This window comes from Copadichromis virginalis, linkage group LG18 (genome assembly GCF_057382275.1).
Source record: "Copadichromis virginalis isolate Kocher_CV1m ecotype Utaka linkage group LG18, C_Virginalis_male_GT1.1, whole genome shotgun sequence".
Lineage (NCBI taxonomy): Eukaryota > Metazoa > Chordata > Actinopteri > Cichliformes > Cichlidae > Copadichromis > Copadichromis virginalis.
This window is the reverse complement of record NC_140635.1, coordinates 9,642,827-9,662,388: the sequence shown is the minus strand read 5'-3', so window position 1 is coordinate 9,662,388 and position 19,562 is coordinate 9,642,827. Positions and strand designations below refer to the sequence as shown.

The following is a 19,562-nucleotide window of genomic DNA, read 5'->3' as shown; positions in this document are numbered from 1 at the left end:
TGAAGAGACCAACTGATTACCGGCGTCATGGACACATATACCGCCACCTTGAGGCTGGCGGATAAATAGCGGTTAGTGAGAATAATGCTAATTATGATCAAGTCATTGATATCATTGTGATACAATGTTGTAGGACTGTATCTTCCTCTATAAGCGGAATTTTTTAATTAGTGAATTATTCTAACAAGGAGTCTGGTATAATAATAGTAATAATAATGTTATTATGGAAAAGCCATAAAAAGGATTGCATCACAATCAGACCATATTTAAAATGACATATACAATGAGCATTATTACATCCAATCTGTATGTTTATGTTTCTGCATTTTTGCATTGTTACTGCATCACAAAGGCCTTTAATTTCCCCATCAGTGAACTCTGCAGATGCTGAGGGTCTGACCGAGAGGAGGGAGAGGACTGTCCCTTCTGTTGTGGAAATGAGAAGCGTCTGAGGCAAGCAGGCAAACAAGCAGGCAGGCTTGATAGGGGCTGGGCTGATGACAGCATCCTCTACCGCTCCACACCTGACCGACTCCATCAGATACACAGATGATGGAGCTCTCCGCGCTGCCGGGTTATTATCCTGTTGCCTCCATTTCGCACATCCACTGCCAGACACATGTTCTGAAAAAGCCTTATCGTTAATCAGAGTACTTGAACTGTTTTTTTCGGGTTTGTTTGGGTGTGTGTGTGTGTGTGTGTGTGTGTGTCTTTAGCTTGGGCTGCCCGCTTTTTATTTTTTGTGAATACTGAGCGGTCGGATCGAGGTGGTCTTTGTTTTCCAGGAAAAGCGAACAAGAGTGGACTGATTATGCTGCGTCGCTCGTAAATACCAGAAATGGGTGTAATTGAACCAAGGTTGCGAATCCTGGCTCTTCTTGGACTCGATTTTCGCCGTTCTTATGGCAAAACATCTGCCCAATCTGGGTCTTACACATCTACAAGTTGGTGCACTGAGCAGGTAGGATTTTACTCGTTTATCTTTGGTCTGTGTGACATTAAAACCGTAGCTGAGCTGTTTGGTTCCTGTAGCCCTCTTGCCGGCTCACAGACACTCTTTAACAGAGGCTATTTCTGATCCATCCATCAGGCGTAGTGCGTCATCTTGACTGTCACCATCAGTCTCCTCTGGCGTCCAATCCGCCAGTTGTCCAAATGGACGCACATCATCCAAGGCTATAGAGGACTAGGACTCCATTTTACTGAGTAAATATTTCATCACGTCTCGTTATCCATGTATATATTTAACTCGGCTTCTTATATAGGACTTATGTAAGACTATTTCAACAGGCCTGCTGTATAAATCCAGCATATTTAAAATAGCACGAAGTGCACTTATACAACACACACGTCTGGGCCACACACACACTCCTAGCCCGAGGCTTTTTATGAAACATACAGACCAGTTAAAGTGGCTCTGATATGCATATGCCATGTCGTGCATCAGGAATAGGGGTCTTTCAGAGAACTAATTTATTCTACCATTGTGTCTAATTTCCAAGGACTTTCAAAGTTATCCATATTCAATCTGAAAATAAGGACTTATTCCTTTATTTTATTATTAAAAGACTTCAAATGAGACTTTGACAATAGTAATAAAAGCACAAAAAATGATACACATTTATTTATAGGTTTTTAGAATTTATTATAGCAACATCAGAGTTCAAGCACTCCTGTGAGGAGGTCTTGTTTCTTTAAAGAAATCATTTGACAGTGAATTATTGTGACAGTAAAACAGATAATCAATTCCATTGTTTCATTTGATCAGATCATTGTGTTCTTCTGCTTTATTCCAGGCTTCAGACAAGCAAACAAATGGTTCAGTCAATAGGTACTGGACAGACTCTGCCTTAGGGAGGATATCAATAACACATTAATACTCTTTACACGCTTACACACACACACACAAACGCACGCACACACAGACGTAGACCATGGCTCTGGAGAACTCCATCTTCCCCTCCCGTCCGGACTCGCTCTCGCTCCCTGTGGAGGAGAAGGTGGAGAGCGAAGAAGTGGAGGTGGCCACGGAGGTCACAGCCTCCACGGGAGTCTTCAACGTATCAGAGGAGCTGGGCCACGTCGTCACCACAGAGACGACTTCTTCCCTTCCGAACTCGGCTCCGGTCAAGAGATCGTTTCAGTCCAAGCTGGCCGAGCGGGAAGCCAATGCTAATCAGCACAGGAAGAAGACACAGGGGACGGAGAAGGAGAGGGGACGGTTCGGGTGGGGTGAGTGACTCTCAAGATGACATCTTGTCCTTGATCCCCCTTCTGTTTGGAACAGTGCACTCACTATGTTCTTTAAATGTTGTGGCTTCTTTCTGGACCTGCAGTTCAACCAGACTGAAATGCATCACTATTAATCTCTTTGTATCTGATAAAAATCTCGAGAGATTTAGAGATATTGACTTACTCCTGGATGAACATTTTCTCCATTCAGCCCTGCACCCTCTTCTCCTCCCCATCTGTCTCGCAGTAGTAGTAGTGAATCTTTTCTAATTTAGACCATACTGCAGAGCTTCACCCCTCAGCAATTTTGACAGTCTTGCTCATTAAGCTCTGCTCTGTTTGCTCCAATCTTTGCCGTACATCTTCATAGAATAAAAAGAAAGAAAGCCTAACTAGGGAACTAGGGAAATGTGCAGTTTATATGACCCTTCGGTGTTTTAACTCCAACTTGTGATCAAGAATTGATGTCATCATCGCAAAGGACAAAAATCCTACAAAGCAGAGCCAGACTTTTTTTGCAGAAAAGGCAGATTTTGTTTTACCTTAAAATAAGTCTCCATAGCTTGAGTAGCATGCACAATGATTGATATTCATTGATTAAAGCGTATGTGATAGCGGTATAGTGTCATAATTTCAGTTCTGGCTTGGTGCATCCACAGTAAAAAGCCTATAAAACAAAACAAAACAAAACAAAACACAGATGAAGTCCAGTGTTATAGCTTTTCTTCTCCAAGCGTTTGATGATGTTGTCCCGTCGCACTTCATCTGCTCTGTTTTATTCACCTGTCATTTTTCATTTATGTTTTCCCTTCTTCACCAGTCTGACTTTCCTTTGAGCCACGCTGAATCTCCCTCAGTAGTTTTGTCCCTTGCTACCTCCCTGTGTTTATGCTCACGTCTCTCTAAGTGCCTTCATCCAATTCTCATCGTCTGACTGCAGTCAGAGTTGTAGCTTTAAAAACAAAACATTTCAGAAAGGGAGCCTCATGTTTTTGAAAGTGTTTAATGGAACAATAAAGAGTTGTCTTCAACGCTGTAAAGGATCAAAAGGCGATGGCACTTTTCCTCCCATTTGTTAGCCTCACAGATTTCTAATCGGGCCCCTTCTCTTCTGTCTCCACCCTTCCACCAGCCCGCACTCGCCGTAAGAGACAGCGCTACGTGGAGAAGAACGGTCGATGCAATGTGCAGCATGGTAACATGCGGGAGACTTACCGATACCTGACGGACATCTTCACCACTCTGGTGGACCTCAACTGGCGTTGCTCGCTCTTCGTCTTTGTCATGGCCTACGCTGTAACATGGCTCTTCTTCGGAGCCATCTGGTACCTCATCGCCTACTGCAGGTAAGATTTAAGATAAAGTCATGTGCACTAATGTATTTGGATCTCTTGCAGTGTGGGAAATCACCATTTGATCTCCCGCTGAATTTGTAAGTGTGCTACCTTGCAAAGAAATGAACAGTCTTTAATGACATGACACTGAGTGGAGAAACTCTTGTGGGCAAACACAGCAGTAAGATGTTTCTCATAGTTGGCCACCAGGTTTTCACTCATCTCTGGAGGGATTTTGTCCCACTGCTCTTTACAGAAACTCTCTAAATCATTTTGGCTTCTTGGCTGCCGCTTAACAACGCCAAGCTTCATCTGCCTTTAGAGATTTTCTATAGTTTGAAATTAGGAAACTGGCTAGGCCACTCCATGATCTTAATGTGCTTTTGCAGACACTAATTTGCTGCCTCTGTGGTATGTTTTGCGTCATTATCATGCAGGAAAACTCATCCATGACGCATCTTCAGTGTTCTGGCTGAGGGAAGGAGGTTCTTGTTCAAGATTTTATAGTACATAGCACCGTCCATTTGCCCCTTAATGCAGTGAAGTCATCCTGTACCCTTAGGAGAAAAACAGCCCCAAAGCATAATGCTTCCACCTCCATGCCTGACTGTGGGGATGGTGCACTTTTGGTCATACTTAGCATTTCTCTTTCTCCAAACATGACAAGTCGTGTTGATGACAAACAGCTTGATTTTAATATCATCTGACAACAGCAATTTCTCCCAAGATTTCTCTCAATAATTTAGATATTCACTGGCAAACTTAAGATGGGCTTGTACATGTGTGTTCTTGAGCAGGGAGACCTCGTGGTGTTGTAATGTTACCAGTGGTGCTTTTGGTCACTGTGCTCTCAACTGCCTTCATTAAGCTCCCTCCTTGTAGTTTTGTGTTGATGCACCACCTTTCATCCTCACCCCATGAGGCAAGATTGGTCTGATTGATCATTTTATATTTCTTTCATTTCTGAATATTCACACCAACAGTTTCCACCTTCTCCCCAACTTCTTGCTGGTCTTATAGTCCGTACCAGACATTATGCAGATCTACAATTTTGTCCCTGACAGCCTCTTTGTCTTGTGGTGGAGATGCCTGAATGGGAGAAATTGAGTTGAGATCAGGAGTATCTGTAATTGATTGATTGATTGCAATCTGTTCTACATGGGCACAGAGCCAATCTGTGGAGGCCACAATTCTGGTTAGTTGCAGAGGATCAAATATTTATTTCAATCAGTGACATACAAATGACTTTATAACTTTTGTTTGTTTTTCAGTTGTTATTCTGTCTCCATTACAATGAAATTACCATAAAGGTTAGAGACTGTTCATTTCTTTATAAGTGAGCAAACTTACAAAGTCAGCAGGGCATCAAATGATCATTTCCCACAGATTAAGTCCTGATCCATAGGATCCTATTCTGAATCCAAGTGATATCAGGAATATGGGACCTAATTTAAACTTTATCTTTTCACATGGTAGCAACACATTATGACCAAAAACAGGATTTTCCCTTGTCTGTGTGCTTTTTTCTGACAACAAATCCTCACATTAAAGTTTCTTGTTTTGGGAAATTGTCTTTTCATATCTAGAGTTCGAAAAAAAAAGAAGACCATCTTTATGTTTATGTGATCCCATCCAGCAAAATCTTAGTTGGACAGAAATGTAAACAACACTGTATGTATGTAGCTAAAGAGTTGTTTTTGAGTTACTTGAAAAGACATATAATTTCACTAAAAAGTAAAAGAACATCTCTTCCTATTTGTCACCTCTGCAACCTCCTCAACAAGCAGATTCACAGCCAGACTCTTCTTGCTGTGCCACTGCCCTTTGCCCTTTGATGTAGAAATAAGTTTGGAGCGTTCAGAATTTCATACAAATGTTATTAACCGGAGTGGACATTGTGTTGCAACAATTGTGTCAATTTGCATTAAAAAAACAAAAATACATGTATTTTTGTTCTCTGGCTGTGATGTAGTGGTTTGCTTAACATTCACTTTGAAACAAAGGTTAATTCAATTGTAATCAAAGCCATTCAGAGCTCTTTTAGACCTGTAATCATCAGAAAATTTCAGAGAAAGCATAAACATGGATTTATGTTTGCAATTAATTTGAATTTAAGTCTATGTAATAACTCCAAAAATGCAGAATTTAACCATTTAAACAGAATTTTGCTCATAAATTTGGTGCTTTTCTTTAACGAGTGCAAAAATTGAAGCGATGTACTGTATAAGATGTACTGTGCTAATCAGGGAGCTTCAGTGGGGATGGCAGGGAAATTTATTTTAGCTCTTTTCTTGTTTGACAGCTTAGTGCTAAACTAAGCTGACTGCCTTCTGGGTGCGGCATCATATTTAGCAGACAGCTATGAGAACATTATTGATCTTTTCACCGTATTTCCCCCAAAGTCCAACCATTCTTTAAGTGAGCATTAGATTTTTACACATCTACCATAAAGGCCAAAATGAAGCTGCTTTCTCAGCCAAAAAAGCAGATGACAAAGCAGTATTAATATTACAGCGTATTTCATCATGATGTGCTGCCTCTTCATGAGCTGTGATTGCTGGATCTCTGCTCTAATTAACTAACGTATTCGTCTCATAAAAATTGTGACCCTTTTTTATATCAATTGCAGGCCATTCAGTTTTGTGCCAGAAAGCTGTCAGTGTTGCTGCAATCCCTTTGTCACCAGCACAGGTCAATAAAAGTCATAGATTATATAAATGACCTAACACCACTTTCGCTAATTAGCGCTCCCTCTCTGGCTGGAGCTGTGTTAATCGGGGACATTAGTGTGTGTAGTGTGTGTTAGAACAGAAATTCTGCGGACTCTTAGTGGCACAGGATTGAAAAAAACCCTCAAAAGATGCTGAGAGCAAGTTGCGCGTGATGATATATGATGAAAGTGGCGGGTTTCTGCAGCCTCGGCAAGAAGTGACAGCATAAATGTTGGCTTAAGCACCATGTTTAAATCTGATGAACAGGATTGCTCCTATTCATTACAGGAATTAGCTGCAAGGTGGTGGAAAATTTAAATGGAGAGATGAGTCGTCATCTATATATTTCTGCACCTCCAGTCTAAAAATATATATCTTCTCGCTCTCAGTCTATTTTTCCCTCTTGACACCCACTTTGTCACCTCCCGCCTTCCCTTTCTCACACATTCTGCTTCTCCTCTTCCCAAGGGGTGATCTCGACCATCTGGAGGATGAGACGTGGACGCCGTGCGTGAACAATGTCAATGGCTTCATCTCGGCTTTCCTCTTCTCCATTGAGACCGAGACCACGATTGGCTATGGTCACCGTGTCATCACCGACCAGTGTCCGGTGGGCACAATGCTGCTGCTGCTGCAGGCTATACTGGGATCGATGGTTAACGCCTTCATGGTGAGCAGCTTAACTGGTAAAAAACAGAGATGGGGAAATATTTAGAAATCCATCCATCCTTCTCTCGATTTCGTACCCCTTACCTGGGTTCAGTTTGCAGTCTAAGCAGACTTCTCTCACCCCAGGCACCTCTTGTAGCTCATCCAGGGGGAAAACGAGTTCCCGAGCCAGCTGATTCTTGCAGGATGACTGAAACGCACAAACCCCTCCACCACAATAACATGGCAATTCAAAGATATACGGAGGATATGATTATTCAGACTTTCAAACATTCACTTTCTGATAAATTATGTTTTTTGTTATATTTGTTGGTTCTGTTTTGCCCCACTGTGTTTCTATTTTCTGCATTTTTCGCCCTCCATTCTGTGTCGTCCTGCCTCTGTCTTCATGTCCTGTCTTTCAGTTGCTCCTTCTTTTACTCTAAAGGTAAAGATGTCTAATTTTCCCATCGGTCTTCTGTGTAAATATGACTGTGTGTTTAAGATCGACTCCAGCTTTCCTGTGATCCTGTATCGGATAAGTGGTAAAGAATGGGATGGATGGATGCCCTTTGGACTTTGTGTTTTTTTTTTGGTCTTTGTAACATTACAAGTTTCCTTTTCAATATTTAAACCAGGTGCATGTCCTGCAATTGGGACCTCTCTTCCTATCTCCTATTAAGCATGAGTTTAAATTCATGCAGTGCCAAAGTGAATATTCTCAGTAATTTTGGGATATAAGAATCTTAAATAGACGCTTTCGTATTTAGAATGAATACTGCTGACATCTGTGATGGTTTGTTATCTGATTATGTATTAATGACGATGTAGACATGAGTGTAACATATGTAGCAAACAAGATTGTCAGATGTGTTTTAGCAAAGCAGGAAGTCAGATTAGAGAAACAAATGGAAACGAAAAATGAAAAACAGGCTTCGGAACTTCTGAGTCAGTGTTCAAATTCAGCTAACTCCTTTTGTGCCTGCAATTTCTGTTTGACCCGAGACTGTTTGCTTAAACGGAAGCTTCCTGTCAGCTCAGCTGAATCAAATAAAATAATGATACGCTGTTTTTTTTAGCTTAGAGAGAAGATTGAATGCACAAATACAGTGGAGCCATAATGACGCAAATTATATGCAGATGGTATTCTTCCTAAAAAAAAGAATATTTACACAGAAAATGCCGATGAAGCTAAATTTTTTTTGCACGGTGTAAGCACTCTTTTGATGAGGATGAATTCACACTCCGACATCCAGGCTGAATCATGTTTATGCATGTTTGGGAGCTGGAAACATTCCAAATTAACAACTGATGTACACGTAGCGTGGGCTGTTTTACTATGCATATAAAAACAGTTGAGTGTGGGGTTAAGTCAAGTGTCACTGATCTTTTTAGACAAGAGAAACTGGCAATAGCAAGCTCTTCTAAAAAATGATCAAGGTTAGTTTGTATTCAGCGGCCACAATGAATGTGTTCCAGATGTGCAGACTACACCGGAATTATTCAGCTCTTTAGCTGATGTGTTTGTTATAAACACCAAGACATATGTCTTGGTGTTTATATATTATGTTCCTTTCATAATAATCCTCTGCTTTTCTACTTTGTGCAAGGCTCCCTGTGGCTTTGACTTTTTAGCAGGGCCCATGTTTCACATTGTTCCTTCCTCTCTGTCCAGGTGGGCTGCATGTTTGTAAAGATCTCGCAGCCTAACAAACGAGCTGAGACGCTGGTGTTCTCCAAACACGCTGTTATCTCGCCGAGAGACGACAAGCTCTGCCTGATGTTCAGGGTGGGAGACCTTCGAAGTTCCCACATTGTGGGGGCCAACATCAGGGCCAAACTCATCAAGTCTAAGCAGACTCAGGAGGGTGAGACAGTTAATAATGAATCTTTCTTTTTCTTCCTTTGGTGACAAAAACTGTAACAACTACACCTATTGAAAAATCAAATGGCCCAGTATATAATAACAATAATAATAATAATAATAACATACTTGGCCATGTGAACCGCTCATTCTAAGATCTCTTTTGTGTCTTTCTAGTATTCTGTCATTTTAAACCTGAGCTTCCAGGTACAACCTCTCTCCTTGTCTCCACTTTATTGGCTCTTCCAGGTGAGTTCATCCCTCTGGATCAGACAGACATCAGTGTGGGCTTTGAGACGGGCGATGATCGTCTCTTCCTGGTCTCACCATTGGTGATTTCCCATGAGATTGACGCACGTTCACCCTTCTGGGACATGTCGCAGGCCCAGCTAGAGAAAGAAGACTTTGAGATTGTGGTCATTCTAGAAGGAATGGTGGAGGCCACTGGTGAGAAGGCAAACACCAAATTAAGAAACATCTGCGAGTTTAAATCTATTAATGTAACCCCTAAAAAAAGCATGTTTTATTTGTTGTCCTTGATTTTGAAATGAAGAGACTCCTCCTGTGGGCAGAAACCTTGCAAGCTTTGTAAATCACCCTTAAAACTAACCACAGCACTGAGCGCTATTTTGGGGATTGCACTCATACATTATTTTGTCCCGTTTATTAAATCTAGCCCCAGGTCCTATAATAAATCAGCAAGTAAATAGTAAATAAAGAAATCATCTGGTTTAGTAGTTTAGATTAAATTAAAACATTGAACAAAAAAAAATAAGGAGAAACTCATTTCCATGTATGCACAAGAAATGACAAAAACCTAGAAGTCACGGTCTAGCAATCTGCAGTCTGATGTTACCCCAACAGAAAGCAAACTGTTTAAAACTGGAGACTCATCTACCCTTGGGCAAATCACAGAGCCCTGCTGCGCTTACTCACTCTTGATAAATCATCAGTAAAAGTGGACCTATTATGCTATATATTTCCAGCGCCATATTTTTATTTTTAGCCTCTTCTAGAGTGGCTTTGCATGATTCACAGATTCCATCCATCTTCTTCCGCTTATTTAATTCATTGTCGTGAAGTGGATCCCAGTAGTTGCAGGGATTTAGAATGACCCGATCCAATTTAACCCGATCCATGTCTTTGGACTGTGGGAGGAAGCTGGAGTTCCCAAAGAGAATCCACACATACACAAGGAAACTGTACAACATGCAACCCTCCTTTAGCTAATTTCTTCCAATTGGCTGCCCCTTGGAAACAGATGGGAAAGGATTCCTATCCACTCACCCATCCATCCATCCATCCATCCATCCATCCATCCATCCATCCATCCATCCATCCATCCATCCATCCATCCATCCATCCATCCATCCATCCATCCATCCATCCAGTAAAATAAAAAAAACTATTTCGGACACTATTGGGACTTTATGCCAAAATATCAGAGCTGAGTCTGCTAGATGAATAACTGACGACTACTACTACTACTGCATTTTTGTCACAAATATAGAATACACTGAGCAAATTTTCTTAAACGAATAAATGCAAATATTTAGTGGCAGTTCCTACCTTGATTTGCTGCCATCTTTCCTCTCATCCTACTACGTTTAAAAAAAAAAAACAGACAATGCATGATGGGATAGGTAACAAAATACTCATACTAAATACATAGCTGCTACACACTAAGTATTAAGTGAATACAGACAGAGTCTATATTAATCCCTCCTCCTTGATATCATACAAAGTTAAGAGAAAAAAAACAGTTTTAAAGAAAGTGTACGGAGCAGTCTGAACTTTTGGCTCATAGGGATTACTTGTAAAAATCCTGACTTTAACAGTATACAAGAAAAGAAATAAGGAAAAGCAAAACTAATCCTCTTGAAAAAACATATCATATCAATTTATAAAGCACTTTAAAAAAAAACAACAGGGATGAACAAAGTGCTAAACAATAGCACCAAATATAAAAGACAAATCGAGGCCACCAGGTAGATGATATAGAGACATAAAAGAGTTGTGGAAGTTAAACAATATAGGAGTACACTAAAGTATGTTTTACTTTCTCCTGCTAGTCTTAAGTGCATCTGGATTTATAGGATATTCATTCCCAAAGTAATTTGCACAAGCTGGGACGTTCCAAATATTATGTGCTTGTTTATCTTTTCTCCCTTATCCCTCTCTTATATCGCCTTACGTCAGATTCATTCTGAGAGGATGATATACTCTACTAGTTTCCTCACAGTTTAGCAAGAACTCAGTGTATCGAGGCTATTCAGGATGTGTATCTGTGAGGTAAAGGTGGCCTCTCCACCTACACCAAATATTGATTCCCTTAGTCAGAGCGCTATGTTACAAAGACTTAGCTGACAGTCATAACTCTGCTGCAGAGAACATCCTTACAACGACAGCTTGCCAGTGAAATTGTTTGTGACTAAATGGGTAAATGAATTATGTTTGTGTAAGAGTTCTTGGTGTGGTGCTTTTACTCTTCTGCTTTGCCATAGCCAGGCACAGCGAATCCAGTTAATATCAAATCATTTATCACACAGACCAGAACAAATGCCGTGAGGGAAAATGTGTATTATGAATCTCTATAGTCATCCATTTGTTTGTGCATGCAGGGATGACATGCCAGGCAAGGAGCTCGTATCTTGCAGAGGAGTTGTTGTGGGGTCACAGGTTCAGCCCAATGATGTCGCTGGCAGAGGGCTTCTTTGACGTCGACTATGGAGCCTTTCACCACACATTTGAGGTAATGTCTCTTGAAGAAGATGTGATGAGGGCAAGCTAATAAAGCACAGCATGATTTGTTGCACTCCCATGACACCTATCACAGGTGTCACTGGAAAAGAGAGGGGGTACACTCTGGGCAGCTCGCCAGTCTTTCGCAGAGTTATACAAAGGGGTGGACAAAGATTGATGCTTTGATTTACACCTAAAGCCAATGTAGAATCACCAGTTAACCTAACATGCACGTCTAGTAAAATCTTCTCTTATAAGTATGTGTACCTCATGAAGATGAAGTGCCTCAGGGTCTGTCTTAAAATATAATTTACTATTTAACAGAAAATCTCACCTCAATTTTCCTAATCATGATCAACAAGCAGATAGCCAAGGACTGCATGAATTTGTGTTTAAATTTACTCACAGAAATTTTAAAGTATTCCAAATATTCTTAGTGGCTATGTTGGTTTCCAAAAACATTTAATATGTGACATTTCTGTTAACAGTATAATTTATTTTAATTATTATTATTATTATTATTTTAATTTATTTTCTCTAGTTATGGAAGAAGGTTTGCTTGGCTATGATGGAAAACATCATAAGGTGAAGGAAAGAGAACAGTAGTGTTCAGAGAACCTGCTTCACTTTGAGTAAGGCACTTCAAAATGTCACAGTGGATGACTGTCCTTAGGACGGGCTACAAAGTACTCATTTGGCTTCATCTCGATGTTTTCTTCTTGTGTTATTATATACAGGCTCTATATGTGGACAAGCATGTGAAAGTTACCACTAAAATCCTAAGGCTAGAAATAATTTAAAATAAATGGTGAAGTTAAATTTTTGTATTTTCTCTTCCCTATTAAGAGATGTTCCACTTTATTCCTTTATTAAAGCTTTCTGCATAGCTGAAGTAAAAATAATTAACAATAAGCATCCGCACCAATCTGTCTGTCGATCTCCCGCCGCCCTCTCCTCTCACTTAATGAACAAAACTCCTTCACTTGGGGCAGTAACTCATCCCTGACCCAGAGTGGGCACTCCACCCTTTTCAGGCTGAAAACCATGGCCTCAGATTTGGAGGTGCTGATTCACACTCGGCTGTAAACTGCTCCGGTGCAAGCTGGAGGCTATCACTTGATGAAGCCGACAGAACCACATCCTCCGCAAAAAACAGAGACGAGATTCTGAGACCGCCCAAGTGGATGCATGCCGCCACTTGGCTATGCTTAGAAATTCTGTCCATAAAAATCATGAACAGAATTGATTCAACACCCACCAGGAACGAGTCTGACTTATTGCCAGCTATATGGACCAAGCTATTGCAACAGTTGTGTGAGGATGGAATGGCTTGTAGGGGTTGTTGGGCAAACTCCCTTGCACCCTCAAGTATCCTCGAGATGGTAAAGAGTCCAGGTCCAGTGATGAAAACCGCATTGCTCCTCCTGTATCTGAGGTTCAATTAACGGAAAGACTCTCCTTTTGAGCACCCTGGCATAGACTTTCCCCGGGAGGCTGAGGAATGTGATTCCACTATAGTTGGAGCACACTCTCCGGTCCCCGGTCATATTCATCATAGAGGCATGTCAACCAAGACAGCCCTACAACATCCAGAGCCTTCAGGAACTCTTGGCTAACCTCATCCACCCCAGGGGCTCTGCCATCAAGGAGTTGTTTAACTGCCTCAGTGATGGATCAATCATCCCCCTTGTCCCCAGGCTCTGCTTCCTCTACGGAAGACGCTTCAGTGGGATTAAGAAGGTCCTCGAAGTATTCCTTCCACCGCCTGATAATATATTCAGCTGAAGTCAGCAGCGCTCCACCCACACTATTCATGGTGCAGGTAGAGCACCACTTTTGCCTCCTGAGTTGCCTGACGGTTTGCTAGAAACTCTTTGAGGCAGTCCAAAAGTCTTTTTCCATGGCCTCTCCAAACTCCTCCCACACCCAAGTTTTTGCTTTGGCCACTGCCTGAGCTGCGATCTATTTGGCCTATAGGTACTTACTGGCTGCCTCCGAAGGCCCATAGGCTAACCAAGCCTGTTAGGACTCCTTCTTTAACATGATCCATTTCGATCATGTCCCAAGTCAGGCCTGTTCCCAACCTGAAGGCCTAGGGAACAAACCCTCTCATCCACCAGGAAAAACTCCAACGTACAAGCAGCAAGCCTAGGGGATACTAAGATACCTACTCTAACCTGCCACCTCTCTCCACGGGCAACTCCAGACTGTGACAGAGTCTAGCCCCTTTCCAGAACTGATTCCAGAGCCCAAGCCGTGCGTTCAGGTGAGCCGACTATATCTAGCTGGTACCTCTCAACCTGAGAACTAGCTCAGGCTCCTTCCCCACCAGAGAGGTGATGTTCCATGTCCCAATCGCTAGACCCTGTAGCCAGGGATCGGTCCACCAGGGTCTCTGACCCTATGGCGCCTCCTGCAGGTGGTGGACCTACAGGAGGGTAGGCACATGTCCCTTTTTTCAAACGCCCTGTGGGCTAAGTCCTGGCCACCAGGTAAAAGGTGAAGATCAGTAAAGGAACCTTCCTGAAACGAACATTAGAAATGCCATCTTGAGAACTCCTATTGGGATAAAGTAATGAAATGAACCGAAAATAAACAAAGGAAGCAAATGAACAGTACAGCTTGCGAGTAAAATAGCTACATAAATGTAAGGCTTCACTGTTAGTTCCTCAGAGTTTAAGAAAAAAGACAATTTTCTATAATTCATCATCTGAACTAAGCAACAATTCTTCTAGAAGCACCAAGATTATTATCTACTCTTTGTCTGTTATCCCTATTCCTGTCTCCACCTACACGTGTAACTGGCAGCTGAATTCTCACATTCTCTTGGGGTTGTTGAAAAGCATGCTGGGATGTGTAGGAACTCTGACTAAAGTATTTATTTCATGTTTATTTTTGTAGAGATGTGGACTGTACATTACATGGACATGTGTTACATACGTGGGCATTTGTAGCCTAATGCAATGAGTCTTTAAAAACATAAACAGAAATACTAACTGAAGTGAGCACTGAAGTGAGCAGACAAACACAGAAAATATGGTGAAGTTTGATTCATGTTCAAGTTTGCAGGTTTTTTTCTGCATAAAGGAACTTTGGAAAGATGTTTTTGCCAAAGCAAAATCACACAGATTGTCATAAGATTATAAGTTTTTAACTAGTTTTGTTATTTTGGATGAAATTTACTGAAAATAACAGACAATTTATATATCAAATGGTTTAAAATAGCCTGAGAAAACAGATGTCTTTAAAATAAAATAATGCAGTCAGAGTTGTAGAAGTGGATGAGGCAGATTACACTAAAAAGATTAGGAACTCGCATTTAAGCTGGCAGAACTGTCAGGCTGTACTTAGACACAGTAATACTTTGAGATAAATCCTAAGGTCTTCATGCTAATATGCCCAAAGTGACATGTTGATGTTTAGCATATTAACATGTTACTGACTGGCAGTAGACACAATGCATAGTTGAGTCTGATAGCAATGTCTTTAGTTTTGCAGATATGTGATTATGGAAAAGTAGATGGTGGTTTATGGTTGTGGTGGCGCTGACAGAGGGAAAATTGTAAGGATCCATTAAAGTAATTTGATATGAAGACAGTGAGACAATGATGAGGCGTGAGAGATGGGTTCATGGTGGGGGTGGGATCATGTCAGCTCGGCTCTGAGCCCCTTCTTGTTTGCAGTGGTGATGGACAGGCTGACAGATGAGTTCATGCCAGAGTCTCTATTCTGTTCACAGAAGAAGTTGTTATTTGTGGGGAGGCAGGCAGAAAGGTGAAGATACAAGGCGCAGAGGTAATGAAGGTAGATGAATTTAAATACCTAGGGGTCAACTATGCAAAGCAATGGACAAAGCACAAGAAAGATGAGGAAGAGAGTGCAGGCAGGGTGGAGTGGAATACGTGAAAGGGGAGGTTTTTATAAGGTGGTATACTGTATGGTTTGGAGACAGTGGGACTGACATAAAGACAGGAGGCCGAGGTGGAGGTGGCAGAGTTGAAGATGATAAGAGTTTCACTGGGTGTGACCAGGACGGCCAGGATTAGAAATGAGAACATCAGAGGGACAGTTCAGGCTGAGCATTTTAGGAACAAAATAAGAGAGACAAGGTTGAGATGGGATATAGTGGACAAAGGAATTTGAAAATGCTCCTGCCAGGCAGGAGGAAAAGAGGAAGACCACACAGAAGATTAATGGATGTGGTGAATAAGGACAGATGAGAATATTAGGGATAAGGTGACCCCTAAAGAGATCAGTCAAAAGAAGAAAATAATTTTGTAATGGTTTTTATTTTGGTTAGTTATAGTTTTTCAAAAATAAAAGTTCTAAAGCCAGTCGACATTGTCTTCTCAAGCCATTGTGCTAAAACAAGTCCTGCAGTACTTGCTCTTGCCATTTTACCAACATTGTCTGTAATTCAATTACACAGTGATCATTGGATAATAAATACATTTTTAAAGTGTGCTTTCAAACTGCAATGAAAAAATATCTGTCTATTTATTTTATTTTATTTAATTTATTTAATTTATTTTTTTTACCATTTTGCTAATGTATGCTGTTTGTTTTGTTAACTTTCCTTTTAATTATTTTATAAATTGAGTTAAGTTTTGCACATCCTGTTATTGCCTTTTCTAAAGCACTTTGCTATTCATGTCTGGGTAAAAGTTTAATATAAATAAATGTTTCCTGCTTGCTTGGTGGGATCCATTTCCAAACAAAATGTATGACAAATATTAAAAGCATAGTTAGATCAAAATAGAAACTTCAGAAACATAGGACACTGTTTGGGTGGTTGAAGGTGAGCGCTATCAAGTGGAAGTTGCTTAAAATTCTCTGCTGCTGCTTCTTTGATGTGTGAAATCAAAATACAGATGCTGTAAAGCAGCGTCTGGTGCTTTGATGTTCTTAAAGCCTATGGAAGATAAATGCACTGGCTCGTGTATAGCACTTTTCTACTGTACTTGAGCACTCAAAGCACTTTATATAAGATGTCTCATGTTTAGCCATTCACACAAGCACTTTTTTCTACATATAAGGGCCACCCCAAAAGCTAATATACTAAAATGGAAAATACTGAAATGGAACTATATGTGTTAACTCTAACTTATGGAATACATGACGGCAATTACAAAGTCAATTCAAATCAATTTTTATAGAACATGTTAACACAGTAGAAGTTAACCAACATGCTGCAGAGTAAACAATCGAGGCATCATTAAACCATTATAATAAATTTTAAATAAATCAAGCTAATTATCTGATGATATACTGTGACCTGAATCTAAACTGAAACTGAAAAGGTCAGCAAGGATTTTGGGTTCATTCGGATGATAGAGCAGGTCATCTGCTAATCAGTAGGTTGGTGGATCATCACTTCCTAGTTGCTCCAGTTTGCATGCCAAGTATCTTTGGGCAAGATACTAACCCGAAGTTGCTCTCTGAGGCATCAATCGGAGTATGACTGTGTGAAAAAGCATACCAAACAGTGCTAGTGTGAATGGGTAAATGAGGCAATTTGTGTAAAGTGCTTTCAGTGGTCAGAGTAGAAAAGTGCTATAAAAGAACCAGTCTATTCATTTTGGACTACACAAAAGTTAACAGAGAAATCCTCATCTTACTTTTCTGCTTCCTTCTAAGGTGGACACGCCATCCTGCTCAGCACGAGAGCTGTCATTAGCTGCAGCCAGACTTGATGCTCATCTCTACTGGTCCATCTCCAGCAGGCTGGATGAAGAGCCCACTCTGGCCAACCAAGCGGCCAAGCAGCCAGACAGCGGCTCGGCCAACAGCAAAGGAGGGGAGCCGACCTTCATTGTCGGGGAGATGACTGACATCCAGGAGCAATCAGGACTGGGCGAGCTGAATGGCAGCGTTGCCACCGACCAATCAGAATCCGAGGCCTAGAACAGAGAATGTTTACAAAGACCTTCAGTATATCGCCATTACCATGCCACAGTTTCCAGACCTTTACTTTCAAGGCAACAAGTAGTTTCATTAGGCTCACTTCTGCAGTATACTCCATATCTTATGTTACCATCTGAAAGAGTTTATTTCTTGAAACTTTTGTCTTTTCTTTGTGCGTTCGTCTTTGTTAAAAGTGTACTGTATGTGTGCTATCTCCTTTCAGTTTGTTGTGTTAGCTCCAATCACCCTTGCCTATATCTCCATTTAAATGACAATACTATGCTTTAGGTGGGGTCAACAGCAGTATATCCTGTGGACCGAAACAGAAACGTAATATGTCCTGTTGGGTAAAAGGATGGCTTCATGTGCAGAGTTAACTATATAGATTGTATACATTTAAATAGGTACAGTGCATAGATGCTTTATTTTCACATGCACTAACATCGACATGGTAGTAGCCTCACATTTGATTAGATGCAAGGATTGTTATGAGATTTAATGCACATCCATCAGGTGTTAACAGGGTGGGAAATTAACACCAGCACACAGCCGCTGGTACATCTGTCTGTTTGGCAACAAACCATCATGTGGTGCTAGAAAAATGTCTGAACACCTATTTGACCTGACAAAAGTGTAAAAGCATCTGTGAACATCGCAGCTAGCTTCCTGCCCAGAGATTAAGCACTATTTTCTCTTCAGAGGACACAAAATGTTAATGTTTGTTAAAACTACTGATAGAAATTTGCTGCAGTCGACACATTACGGTGAGTAGGGTATGTAAAACCTTTAACGTAGAGACAGGTTAACACTCAAGCGTATTCGTGGCTTCGTTTCACATGCAGTGTGTGTACAACGAGGGTAAATGTATCTTTTGTCCCCTGCCAAGTAGAAACTTATAAAGCACAACAGTGTCCTGCTCAGTTCAGCCCAAACTCCTGCTTCTGCTGCTGTGTATATATGTGGTCATTTTTACTTGATGTTTTTAATATTTAAGATGAAACATCAATTAGAATGAATAAACTGCAGTATATTCCACAGGATCTGCATCTGTTTATGTTCTGACGAGAAGCTACATGAAATATGCAACATGAGCGTTCACAAGTTTTCGTGTTTGATAAGAAAACTGGTGTTCAGTCCTGAAAATTTGTTTAATCCTTTTTACTATTAAATTATGTAGTCTAACGATAATAGATAGGCTGAATATATCTTCTATTCAATTCAATTCAATTCAATTTTATTTATATAGCGCCAAATCACAACAAAAGTCGCCTCAAGGCGCTTCATAGATACAGAGAAAAACCCAACAATCATATGACCCCCTATGAGCAAGCACTTTGGCGACAGTGGGAAGGAAAAACTCCCTTTTAACAGGAAGAAACCTCCGGCAGAACCAGGCTCAGGGAGGGGCGGCCATCTGCTGCGACCGGTTGGGGTGAGAGAAGGAAGACAGTTATGGTAAATACCATTCAAGGTTCCCATACTTTGCTTTTGCCATTATATACATCAGCAAATTTCAGTGGTGCAAATGGTACTTTCTACCCTCATACACTTACCTGAAAATGAATTATACACAAAACATACCCCATTTGATAAAATATGATGAACTGTTAAACTATTAGCTCTATAAGCATTTTATTACGTACACCTTGCTAGTCCCAGGTTTAACCCCTTTCATCCATTGACATGACAGCATAACCCAGTTGCTGCAGATACGCCGACTGAACATCCACGATGCGTCCCAAAGGTGATCTACTGGATTGAGATCTGGCGACTGAGAAGGCCAGTGTACAGCGACCCTGTCGTGTTCACAAAACCAGTTTGAGCTTTGTAAGATGCTACGTTTTCCTGCTCGAATAGCCTTTAGAGGCTGTGGTCATAAAGGAACAGACGTGCTCAGCAAAAAGTCAGGTAGGCCATGGCATTTACTCCCGTACACCATTATACCACCAGAAGCCTGAACTGTGACACAAGGCAGGATCAATCCATGCTTTCATGTTCTTTACACCAAATTCTGACCCTACCATCTGAATGTCACAGCAGAAACTCATCCGACTAGGCAACATTATTCTAGTCTCCCGTTATCCAATTTTATTTTGGTGATCCGGTGTCAACTGAAGCCTCAGTTAC

The 19,562-nt window shown here is 41.0% G+C and overlaps 1 protein-coding gene across 1 annotated transcript; it reads left to right on the top strand.

Moving 5' to 3' along the window:
• The first annotated feature begins 6 nt into the window (after positions 1–6).
• kcnj9 (potassium inwardly rectifying channel subfamily J member 9) lies at positions 7–18,470 on the top strand. The gene is made up of 11 exons (XM_085440076.1): positions 7–71; positions 373–574; positions 717–961; positions 1,091–1,206; positions 1,797–2,232; positions 3,365–3,578; positions 6,746–6,947; positions 8,601–8,793; positions 9,039–9,236; positions 11,411–11,541; positions 17,169–18,470. Exons 5-11 carry the CDS (start codon positions 1,935–1,937, stop codon positions 17,433–17,435), a joined length of 1,503 nt encoding a protein of 500 aa, XP_085296202.1. The 5' UTR covers positions 7–71; positions 373–574; positions 717–961; positions 1,091–1,206; positions 1,797–1,934; the 3' UTR covers positions 17,436–18,470.
• The last annotated feature ends 1,092 nt before the right edge of the window (positions 18,471–19,562 follow it).

What these genes read in the sequence shown, in the direction of transcription:
- kcnj9 (XM_085440076.1), top strand. Translation starts at nt 1,935, where the DNA reads ATGGCTCTGGAGAACTCCATCTTCCCCTCCCGTCCGGACTCGCTCTCG. An exon ending in TACCTCATCGCCTACTGCAG is followed by an intron (nt 3,579 to 6,745) that starts GTAAGATTTAAG and finishes CCTCTTCCCAAG; the next exon opens with GGGTGATCTCGACCATCTGG. An exon ending in CCTTTCACCACACATTTGAG is followed by an intron (nt 11,542 to 17,168) that starts GTAATGTCTCTT and finishes CTTCCTTCTAAG; the next exon opens with GTGGACACGCCATCCTGCTC.